This window comes from Micropterus dolomieu, linkage group LG01, assembly GCF_021292245.1.
Source record: "Micropterus dolomieu isolate WLL.071019.BEF.003 ecotype Adirondacks linkage group LG01, ASM2129224v1, whole genome shotgun sequence".
NCBI lineage: Eukaryota > Metazoa > Chordata > Actinopteri > Centrarchiformes > Centrarchidae > Micropterus > Micropterus dolomieu.
Genome location: NC_060150.1, coordinates 11284279 through 11296193, shown reverse-complemented (window position 1 = coordinate 11296193; position 11915 = coordinate 11284279). Strand labels below are relative to the sequence as shown.

General features: G+C 40.9%; 1 protein-coding gene across 1 annotated transcript in view; it reads left to right on the top strand.

Moving 5' to 3' along the window:
- LOC123975610 (radixin-like) overlaps positions 1–11888 on the top strand; it is a 28164-nt gene extending 16276 nt beyond the window's left edge. Inside the window, exons 7-15 of the mRNA XM_046057235.1 lie at positions 506–589; positions 803–949; positions 2896–2992; positions 3095–3258; positions 3720–3850; positions 4202–4362; positions 4554–4646; positions 5670–5906; positions 8762–11888. Of these exons, the coding sequence (XP_045913191.1) occupies positions 506–589; positions 803–949; positions 2896–2992; positions 3095–3258; positions 3720–3850; positions 4202–4362; positions 4554–4646; positions 5670–5906; positions 8762–8926 (1279 nt within the window). The 3' untranslated portion in view covers positions 8927–11888. The remainder of the gene's footprint in view (positions 1–505; positions 590–802; positions 950–2895; positions 2993–3094; positions 3259–3719; positions 3851–4201; positions 4363–4553; positions 4647–5669; positions 5907–8761) is intronic.
- The last annotated feature ends 27 nt before the right edge of the window (positions 11889–11915 follow it).

Below are 11915 nucleotides of genomic sequence, written 5' to 3'. Positions count from 1 at the left end.
TAACTGTAGGCTGTGACAAACAGCATATATGTACCAACACTACTGTTTAACTCTTCTCAGTCGAGCAACAATCTTTTAAGAATTTACAGTATTCATACTTTGGACACTTTCTTCTTTGTCCCTCGCTATTTTTTCTCTCTTCCTCCACTTTGCAAACAGCTCCATTATAATCACGTCGTGTACACAGCGTAAACGCAATGTGCGACATTAATAAATGTCAGTGTAAAGTTACATGGATTAAACGAAGCATTGATGCAAAGACTTTGTGTATTTTATTAATCGATTTAATCGATTCAGCCCTATCACAACCTATATGGATCTGCTGTGAGCTGATGAAGAGGGATGTATGGGAGGTGTCCCTTGAGTTTCCACACGCAGGCCAGATCTGTTGAAACCTGCAATGTGTCCCCTTCCCTGTTGGAACACTCAATGATTTCCTCTTGAGGAAATAATCTGTGTTGTTCAACATCCCTTCAGGTGAAGTCATGTGTGTTTGTGTGCACAGAGTCTTGGAGCAGCACAAGCTGACCAAGGAGCAGTGGGAGGACAGGATACAGACTTGGCACGAAGAACACAGAGGAATGCTCAGGTATGTCGATGTGTGCCAGAAGTTTCCCCACTTGATCTGAGAGTGGTGACCTATACCTTTTGTATTGGAATGTGTGATTTCATTGTATGACTAGGTGGTCATTAGCTTTATAAAATGACCACCTGATTAACTGATGTTAATGTGAACATTTTCTAATTAAAACCTATAGAATAAAAATATCTTCTAACTCTTTCTGCTTTTCCTCTTCTCTAGAGAGGACTCTATGATGGAATATCTTAAAATTGCCCAGGACTTGGAAATGTATGGCGTCAACTACTTTGAAATCAAAAATAAAAAGGGCACACAGCTGTGGCTAGGCGTGGATGCCCTTGGCCTCAACATCTATGAGCACGAAGACAAGTAAGGGACACACACAGACTTTGATTTGATTGGTTAAGTTTATTTACAAAATAATTGATGCATTCTGGGGGAAAACTAATAGTGAAGACTGTTTTGAGTTAGCATTAAGGCTGAGAAGCGTTAACCTCAGCGTTCAGATTCAAATACCAGTTTGTGTCATGTTTTGGTATGAATCCTAATCAACATATAGACACATGATTGCGAGAAGGCTGAAGAGCTGTGGCTTGCAGTTGATTACTTAACAGCAGCAGACATGAGGAGGAGGCTTATGACACAACATGTCACAACCAATGTGTGTCAACGCATGTTGTCACAGTGGCGTCTGTTATACCTGCTGTCACACAACCTCACCACAATTAGAGATCAGAGGCCTATGTCTTATTTATTTGCAAATAACAAGAAACATATTTCAGAAGTTTGCAAAGATTTTGCACAAAGTTGAAATTAATATTATCAGCTCACAACTGGAGGCAACCTTCAGCTGAATTGTTCACACTGTGAAGCACTAGGTTTGTGCGTTACAATCATTTAAGCATTTTGATTGTAGAGCATAATAAGCAAAACATAAGCAATAAGCAAGCTCCGTTCAGCTTGTCTTTGCCTGCAGCTTTGTTATACAATGTTTCATCTCAGCATAGCTTTTAATGCTTTTATAGATTTTCAAGGATTTATGTCATCCAATAACCAAATGACAGGGATGATGTGGCTTCTGACTTTGCATGCTCTTTCTGTAATGACCACGGAGCACAAACTATAAACTCTCTAGAACAGTTCAACTTGATTGATCAGACTTGTAAAAAACTGGCTGTTTAGCTTTGACATTGACTTGAGTTATGACAAATATTTTGGTTTTAGGCAGAATCTTTACCTGTCTTCCCAAGCCAGACAGCAGCCAGACAGCAGTTTTTAAACCTGAAGTTAGCTGGAGCAGTCACTCTAAATCTGAAACTGTGTATAAGAATATGGATCCATTTGCCACTAAATATTACACCGTTTACTTGGTGTCCACAGAGCTGCTCTTACAGTTGCTGTCAGTGAAGCATGATCCAAAAGCTTTTGTAAAGAATTGTGACCAAGATATGTACTGAGTGGGATATTTACAGTAAAAAAACAACTTCTTTTGGTATTCTTGTGGAGAATGTAATGGTGACGCGGTTTCAAAACTACCTCAAACTCTTTAGCATTTCTGTATTGCATTTTCTTTGTTTGATATTAACTTATCGCATAAATCAGCCAGGTTAGCTCTCCCATTTTCTCATATTAGCATAGAGGCTCGATGCCAACATGAGATGCACAATGTTCAACAAGTTTAGAGGAAGGAAAGATATTTGTCATGTCAAAAGTGAAGTGGAGAAAGGAAGACTGTCTGTCCATTATAGGAAAGTCTTTCCTGTCCTCTGGTCAGAGATGTTTCCCCCTTTTGTGGAATAAAAGGATAGATTTAACCACATCTGCATTAGCGTTTCCTGTCGCTGCTTTTCCCTTCCTGTCCGTTATCTTAAGTCATCACAACTGCCATCCCTCGTCTCTTGTCCAGGTAACAAAGGAAGGATATAAGGGAGAGTTTGTTTCTCTCCTTAGCCCGTACCATCCTCATTATCACTATGTACTCTGTCTTTTCATTTCTTTCCATTTGCTCCTTCTTGATTAGAGAACACCCACCATCCTTCAAGCTCATGACAGGAAGTCATATTTTGAGTTTAATCCGCCTTCTTCTCATTCCTGTCACCATTCTTAACCAAAACAAATAAATTTAAGATTGTAACGTAAACTGAAAGAGTGTTCAGTCTCATGATTTCTTGTAATGTGGTCTGTTTATACAAGGCACCATCTGCTGGCTGAATGTTATAAAACATTCTACAACCAACCTCTATTCTGGATATCCTCATGAGTGGGAAGAGGTGAAATTGGTAACCACTTTTGGCCTTCTCTTGTTTTTTTTCCAGGTTGACCCCAAAGATTGGCTTCCCCTGGAGTGAGATTCGAAATATCTCTTTCAATGACAAGAAGTTTGTCATCAAACCTATTGACAAGAAAGCACCTGTGAGTGTCAAATTCAAGTATAGAAAAGTTAGTGCAGAGAGCATGTCCTGCTTCACATTAATGTATTTTCTGACCCTCTCTCTTTTTTTAAAAAACATGTAGGACTTTGTGTTTTATGCCCCGCGTCTGCGTATCAACAAGCGGATCTTGGCATTGTGTATGGGTAACCATGAGTTGTACATGAGACGGAGAAAGCCAGACACCATCGAGGTGCAGCAGATGAAGGCTCAGGCCCGGGAGGAGAAGCACCACAAGCAGATGGAGAGGTACTGCAGAGGAACACTCAAATCAAATATTATGTGTTTTGAAATTATTTATATGCCTATCCAAAGTTTTGCAGATCATATGACATGTATAGAATTGTTCATATTTGTTAAGCAGTATACAGTGTATTTATGGTTCAAAAGTAATAAATGTACGGGGCTAATATAATTCCACTTAGTCATTTTGGCAAATAGTGTTTAGGGCAACTACCTCCCACTTCACTGACTTTTGACAATACAATAATATATGTCCACTGGAGGGCAGTCTTGTCTCTTTTACATACATTATCTGAAGCAGAAGGAGTGACATGAGTATTTTATTCAAATAAAGGTGCTGCAGCTTTATTCAGGTCAGAATAGGAGCACTTCATTTACTGTGTTTCTCTGTATCATTTAGTAAAACGTGTGTTTCTCACTCACAAATACTAAAGAAATCTGAAACATGCAATTGCAAAACTTCTCAGGGCTCAGCTGGAGAATGAGAAGAAAAAGAGAGAATACGCGGAGAAAGAGAAGGAAAGGATAGAGCGTGAGAAGGAAGAGCTCATGGAGAGGCTGAGGCAGATCGAAGAGCAGACGATGAGAGCTCAGAAAGGTACCAGTTTTTCTTTTTATTCATCTATCTGGTAACTTGTCTTTGCTGCTCCCTCCCTCCCTCTCCCCTCCTTGTGGCTGTCAAATTAGAGAATCTCTCTAGGGCTGGGAGTCAAGGCCAATTTATTCATCACGCTCGTGTAACCAGAATGAATTGACAAGTTGATTGAAGCCATCACTTCCCCTTTCCTCTGGTTGTTTAAATAGTTACTTCATTTCAAACTTTACGTATTTGTAAGCCCTCTGTTCCGATTTAACTGCCTGAAACATTAGTGTCTGACTTGACGTGTGTAGAAATTTAAATAAAAGTAGAACATTTATGTTACATGTCTGCGTGTCTGCCCTTTCACAGAGCTTGAGGAACAGACTCGCCGGGCCATGGAGCTGGAACAGGAGAGAAAGAGAGCGAGAGAGGAGGCCGAGAGGCTGGAGAGAGAGAGGCAAGCAGCTGAGGAGGCCAAGGGAGAGCTGGCCAAACAGGCTGAAGACCAGCAGAAGACCCAGGAGCAACTGGTGTGTGTGTGTTTCTTTTAACTGGTGGAGTGAGCAATTATTGGCTGGCTTATCTGGATATTTATAGGTTTTTGCACACACAATTTTCTGGTGTGTGTGTTTGATTATTTAAGATGAGTGTTTTTGAGACTACATTCTTGTGTGTTTTAAATGTAAAGTATTTGTAACAGGGTCTTTTTTTTGTATCCCAGGCCGCTGAACTGGCTGAGTACACAGCCAAGATCGCTCTCCTGGAAGAAGCCAAGAGGAAGAAGGACGAAGAGGCCACAGAATGGCAGCACAAGGTACAGGACTTCCCCCCCCACCCCAGTCCTACAGAGGCCAATGTTAGAAATTAGATAAACATTCTAACACTTGGAAATCTTTCAAGCTGCATACCAGGGCAGCCAGTGGAGGCTGGGACAGTATTCAGTTATAACAACAAAAATATTAATAATAATAATAATAATAATAATAATAATTAATATAATATGTATTTGTTAGCTCAGTGTCATTCTATTTTGAAGTCTTTCTAAAGAACAAATGGGGTTACTTGTTAGGAATGACATTTTTGGGGCATTTTAAGCCTTAAGTAGAGAGATGACATGAAGCGAGGGAAAGGGATGCAACAAAGGTCTTCGGTAAGACTCAACCCAGGATGTCTGACAACATGGTCGCCATCTTAAACCCTAAGTTACAGGGGCGCCCCAGGATTCTAACTAATTAGAAATCATGAATTATTTCACATATTAAAGTGCTGGTTAGATATAAATTGTATGGGTTTTCACCCACTTCACCCAGGGACTTGAATCTATTCAGAGGATCTGCGCTGCATTTGATCTAAAAAGAATTATTATTTATTACATCATGCTGGCGGAATCAAGCTTTAACAGGATTTCTGTTCAGTTTATTTTAAGTGGAAACCTGTAAATACCAGAATGGCTGACACATTTGCTTCTAATATTAAATTCTCACTCAGCTCATTCCATCCTATGGAAATCTTTTCTAATTTAATATGCAGTTTTGAAAAATACGGCCAGTTCAGAATGGATACAGGAAAAAAAGTGCCTCTGATCATGGCTCAGTCCGTCTTTCACACACAGCTCTGCATTATGTTTGCAGATTGGGTCTGTAGGAGTCAAGTTACACTTCATATTCGTAACAAGGAATACCCTGTGGGCAGTGAAATTGTAGTCAACAGCAGATGTGTTTACGTTCAGTGCATAACATGGCAGATGTCACAGTGCCCCAGACCATTAGCTGTGTCTTTAAACACTGATGGTCTACCAGTGTAAACACACTCGCCCTCTCCTTGCCCTCACCTGCAGGCTCTGTCAGCCCAGGAAGACCTGGAGAAGACCAAGGAGGAGCTGAAGACGGCAATGACGGTGGTGCCAGCACCTCCAGGCGGCAGCGCTGAGAGCGAGCACGATGAGCAGGACGAGAACCACGCGGAGGCCAGTGCCGAACTCTCCAATGAGGGCGTCAGCCAGCTAGACCTCCGCAGTGAAGAGGCGCGCGTCACTGAGGCCCAGAAGAACGAGAGGGTCAAGAAACAGCTGCAGGTGAGAGCGGAGTGCGTTAAGGGTTGGATAACTGCGGTCAATTTAGGCTGCCAGTGAAGTCTGTCATTTTTCTTTTAAGGACAATATCAAAACTTTTGACATAAAAACGACATTAAAGTTCCTTGACAAAATGATAATAACCCTAGGAAACACTTTTTCCAAGGCCAAATGAACTTTTGAACTCAATATAATGTTCATTTAAATCCCAAAAAAATGTTATTAAAATACCATCAAATAATTGTACCCCTTATGGAAAGTGACCTGGCGTTAAAATGAGGTCTAAACCTTTCCAGATGAATAAAACCTTTAAAATAAAACCTTTAATATATATCTCTTTAATCTAAACAAAAAATAATTTCATCAGTTTAATTTAACCAAATGAGATTTGCGTCTCAAATAACAACGAGATTATACTATTTTCTAACAGCAGTTTTGTTGCAAAGAAGAAACACCAGCCAGGCAATGGCACATAAGGGTAAGATAAGGCATACGTCTCTGTCCATTCTTCTTTAAACTCCTGCTTTAAACAGGAGTAGATGTGCTGGCTTAGACTGTAGCCTGGCTTTAAAGCAGACCTAGTGATAATTAATCAAACAAACAGATAAAATCAAATCTCTTCATGTCTACCATAACTTCAAATATTACAGGGGCTGTAGATCTAAGCTGGGCTACCGTATAGGCCAGGACTTGTACTGAAGCTATGGCAAGAAGAGTTCAAATATCTACTAAATAGTTTTATTAATCTTAATTAACAAAAAGATAGAAAACAAAAAGAAGTCACAGACAGGGCTGTGTCTCCACTGCACCTGCAAGCCTGCGTTGGACTACCCAAGGGACTGTGCTTGATAGACAGGCCTTGGCCAAACCTACGTAACTGCCGACGCCTCCTTCAGGGTGTAAAATAAGTTGCACCTCATTGCAAGGATTTATTTGTTCAGTGAACACTAAATATACAGTACAGGCCAAAAGTTTGGACACAGCTTCTCATTCCATGCGTTTTCTTTATTTTCATGACTGTTTACATTGTAGACTCTCACTGAAGGCATCAAAACTATGAATGAACACATGTGGAATTATATACTTAACAAAAAAGTGTGAAATAACTGAAAACATGTCTTATATTCTAGTTTCTTCAAAGCAGCCACCCTTTTGCTCTGATTACTGCTTTGCACACTCTTGGCATTCTCTTGATGAGCTTCAAGAGGTAGTCAGTCACCTGAAATGGTTTTCCAACAGTCTTGAAGGAGTTCCCAGAGATGCTTAGCACTTGTTGGCCCTTTTGCCTTCACTCTGCGGTCCAGCTCACCCCAAACCAACTCGATTGGGTTCAGGTCCGGTGACTGTGAAGGCCAGGTCATCTGGCGCAGCACTCCATCACTCTCCTTCTTGGTCAAATAGCCCTTACACAGCCTGGAGGTGTGTTTGGGGTCATTGTCCTGTTGAAAAATAAATGATGGTCCGTCTAAACGCGAACCGGATGGGATGGCATGTCGCTGCAGGATGCTGTGGTAGCCATGCTGGTTCAGTATGCCTTCAATTTTGAATAAATCCCCAACAGCGTCACCAGCAAAGCACCCCCACACCATCACACCTCCTCCTCCATGCTTCACGGTGGGAACCAGGCATGTAGAATCCATCCGTTCACCTTTTCTGCGTCGCACAAAGACACGGCGGCTGGAACCAAAGCTCTCAAATTTGGACTCGTCAGACCACAGCACAGATTTCTACTGGTCTAATGTCCATTCCTTGTGTTTCTTGGCCCAAACAAATCTCTTTTGCTTGTTGCCTCTCCTTAGCAGTGGTTTCCTAGCAGCTACTTGACCATGAAGGCCTGATTCGCGCAGTTTCCTCTTAACAGTTGTTCTAGAGATGTGTCTGCTGCTAGAACTCTGTGTGGCATTCAGCTGGTCTCTAATCTGAGCTGCTGTTAACCTGCGATTTCTGAGGCTGGTGACTCGGATGAACTTATCCTCAGCAGCAGAGGTGACTCTTGGTCTTCCTTTCCTGGGGCGGTCCTCATGTGAGCCAGTTTCATTGTAGCGCTTGATAGTTTTTGTGACTGCACGTGGGGACACATTCAAAGTTTTCGCAATTTTCCAAACTGACTGACCTTCATTTGTTAAAGTAATGATGGCCACTCGTTTCCCTTTACTTAGCTGGTTGGTTCTTGCCATAATATGATTTCTAACAGTTGTCCAATAGGGCTGTCGGCTGTGTATCAACCTGACTTCTGCACAACACAACTGATGGTCCCAACCCCATTAATAAGGGAAAAAATTCCACTAATTAACCCTGACAAGGCACACCTGTGAAGTGAAAACCATTTCAGGTGACTACCTCATGAAGCTCATTGAGAGAACGCCAAGGGTTTGCAGCGCTATCTAAAAAGCAAAGGGTGGCTACTTTGAGGAATCTAAAATACAAGACATGTTTTCAGTTATTTCACACTTTTTTGTTAAGTACACAATTCCATATGTGTTCATTCATAGTTTTGATGCCTTCAGTGAGAATCTACAATGTAACTGGTCATAAAAATAAAGAAAACGCATTGAATGAGAAGCTGTGTCCAAACTTTTGGCCTGTACTGTATATTGATACAATTAAGTGTAGCTGTAGTTGCTTCGCATCAATCAGATGTTGACTAAAATGATTGAGGTGTATTTTACCCTTTTTCCTCTTCTGCACCGGTTTCCTTTTTTTCCCCCATTCTTCTCCTGTGCAAGCTCTTTATTGCCCCACTGTTGTTTTTCCTTTCTCTTTCTATTCTTTTTCTTTGCTTCTTCTTTTCGTTTTCTCGTCTTTTTCCTCCCTCTATCTCATCACCCTCTTATCCTTCCTTCTCTTTGTTCTCTCAGACATTAAGTTCAGAGTTGGCCGATGCCAGAGATGAAACCAAGAAGACACAGAACGACGTGCTACACGCAGAAAACGTGAAAGCAGGCCGAGACAAATACAAAACGCTGCGGCAGATCCGACAGGGCAACACAAAGCAGCGCATCGATGAGTTTGAGTCCATGTGAGAACAGCACCTCCGTCCCCTCGCCACTCTGTCCGTCAGGGGGTGCCTGCTCCCAAACTTTCCCCTCAGCAGCTGCTCAATTTTCATGGACAACAGATGCTGCCGTCCTTGTAATCTTACCAAGTCCCCCTCAACACCCTCAGGCAACCTTGAGAAATCATCTTGTCACACTTTGCCAAAGTCCTGCCCCACATTTCCACTCTCCACTATGGATTTCTCCCTCATATGGAGCTGCCTACACGTCACTCTGAAGAAGTAAATATCGTCATACTGCAGAGATCTGTAATCCTTATGCACAGGGCAAAAGAGAAACTATAAAACCAAAAATGGAAGCAATTGGATTTTTTATTTTGAGCAAACGTGGCCATAGAAAGCTACTTTTTGTTGTTGTTTTTTTGTTTTGCTTGATGACTTGTATGCAAAGGTTTAGTATGATTCCATTACTTCAGTTAATGATTACCTTTCCTCTCCTTGTTTTTAAGTCGATCCCCTCTGCTTTTTTTTTTGACTCGTTTTATTGATGACGCGCTTCTTTTTAATTGTCTGTCGAACACTTTGATGCTAGGTTTAGTCCTAGGCTAAGAATAAAGACTGGAGTTGGGGATAAATGAGTTTTCCATTCAACGTCAAAGCACTGCTGTTACATTATGTCAAAACATATCACAAGCTAGTTATGCTAATGTTCTTAGAATCTGTGACTCATTAGAGAGCTGAGGTCATTTCAGTCAATTCAAAGTGTGTTTTGAGTGTAACATTTATATTTACATACAAAATGACGCTGCAGTGTTTTAATAGTTTAATTTCAGGCTGAATATCAAGAATGGCAGTATTTTCAGATTTTGAACAAACTCCTTTCTGTGAATGAAACTGAAGTGAACTGACCCTCGTAGGGAAAAGAGCCACCCAACTTTTCACACGGCAGGTTTTGATGAACGAATGTAGCAAAGTTAACAAAGGGAAAGTGTTTTTTTTACATGCAGAGGTGATAGGCTAGCATGTAATGAGCTTGTGCCACTGAGCTATCGGCCTCGAGCTTAAAAGTGTTATGAAGATAAGCTAATTGGTAGGTGTGTGTGTGTGCGTGTTTTTTTTTTTTTTTTTTTTTTAGTTGCATCCCAGTGTTTAATTCCCAGTCACCATAGATGGTTTTCTCTGCCTACCAGCTCACAAAGGAGCCCAGGGTATTAAATGGACAGACAGAGAAGCAGAGAGATGAGTGCTTTGTCTAGGCTGTTTGTCTGACTGTCCAACCATTAGAGTGTGTGTGTGTGTGTGTGAGGGGGGGGAAAAAAGCATAAACAAAAATGTAGATGTGTGGTAGCTGAGGCCTGGCCCCTCTCTGACTGGGGAGCTTATGAAAACATCAGTCCTGCACCTTGGACAAATCTCTACCTCAGTAATGTAATGTTAGCAGTGGTGACTGCCAGTCAAACACTGAGGGTGCCCCCGCTCCTCCAAAACCCCCAAAATAAGGTCATTGTTTTACTTGGTTGCTGTTACATCCTTGTGCAGGCTATGTTTTCTCAGAGCTCAGTGTTAATGCTTTCAAGAGAACATTAAGGGTCTATGTAAAACATACCTCCTCTAGGTTAGCAAGTGTTGTGTGTCTCTCTTTGCTCCTTGCTCAGATGTTTTGGTTCATTCTAATTTTGTCTGGAAAGAAAATCCCAAACAATGAAGAAGGTGAAATAAATAAATGCTGCAAATATCAGAATGGAGATGTACTGTAAAGAGTTCTCTTTTTAAAAAGCTAGTTCATTTTGGCATTACCTAACAGGGTCTTGTGAGGCATTTGGTTCTTAGGAGCCACAAGTTGTTGGTGGTGACAGGCTGGGTTTACAGAGCTGCCTGGACTCATTTTAAAAAGAGGCTCTCATGCATAATAATGAATATGGCCTTCATTGTCTACTCAGAATTTTGTCTCGGTGTTGCAATTTCACTTTAAGGAGACGGTGTGCAGACCAGCAATGGATTAATGGGACTGCAACTTATGAATATTTAAAAAGATGAGTTATTATTAAGTCTTATGTGAAGGGACCTTGCTATTGTTATTTGTGTAAATCAAAGGCCAATTTTCTTCCCCTGAACTCCTATAAAAAAAATTCCTGTCTTACATTAACATTGCTTAGAAAACAAATTGACTCCATCATTTGTGGGGTGGAAAATTTGTTCCAGGGTGCATTTTTTGAAATGAGTGAACGTTAAGTTTTCCTTTTTTATTTTATTAACAATATGATGAAAAATGTTTATTATTTGTTACGCTATACTTGACAGCTGGTGTAGGTTGATATTTTTTTAATAGTCAGAGTTTTAAAGTTAAAGCTGGGGTAGGCAATTTATTCTGAAGCATTTTTGTTTTTAGTTGAAATTACATACCGACGGCAATCAATAAATAAAATGCTCTGACACAAATGTAATAAGAATCTGGTATCTGTGGCTACGCGGAACTGTAATAAGCACGGCCAATCATCTAGCTGTCTATTTCTCCAGTGTTGCCTACCCCAGCTTTAAAGAATTTGTATGAAACAAGACACTGAAGCCTGCCTTTTGTGTTTAACTTCAGTGTCCATTATTGTGTTTGCCATAGCAGGTGGGGAAAAAATTATCCTGTGCTTCCAGCTCATATTTTTGTATTGTGTTCAAAGGTCCTAAACCAGCAGCACACATCGCTATGCTGGACAGCTTCATTCGAGGGGAAAATTCTTGTAGACACGTCCACACCCCCCCACATTCAAGCTGTGAGGCTTCAGTTAGTTTGTCTTCACAGCAGAATGTTATTGGCCTGCCTGTCCCTCCAATGAAGCCAATGTCTGCGATGATGCCTGCTCCGACACCAGCTGTCACTTTGCCGCTTCTTTTTTTTTTTTCTCTCCATATGTTCATGTTAGTATTCTTTAAGATAGAAGGCACAGATGGATTGCAGTCCATGTCATTGGTTCACAAATAAAAGTTTTAAATTTTGAGCATGTGTTTTGACCCATTTATATTAT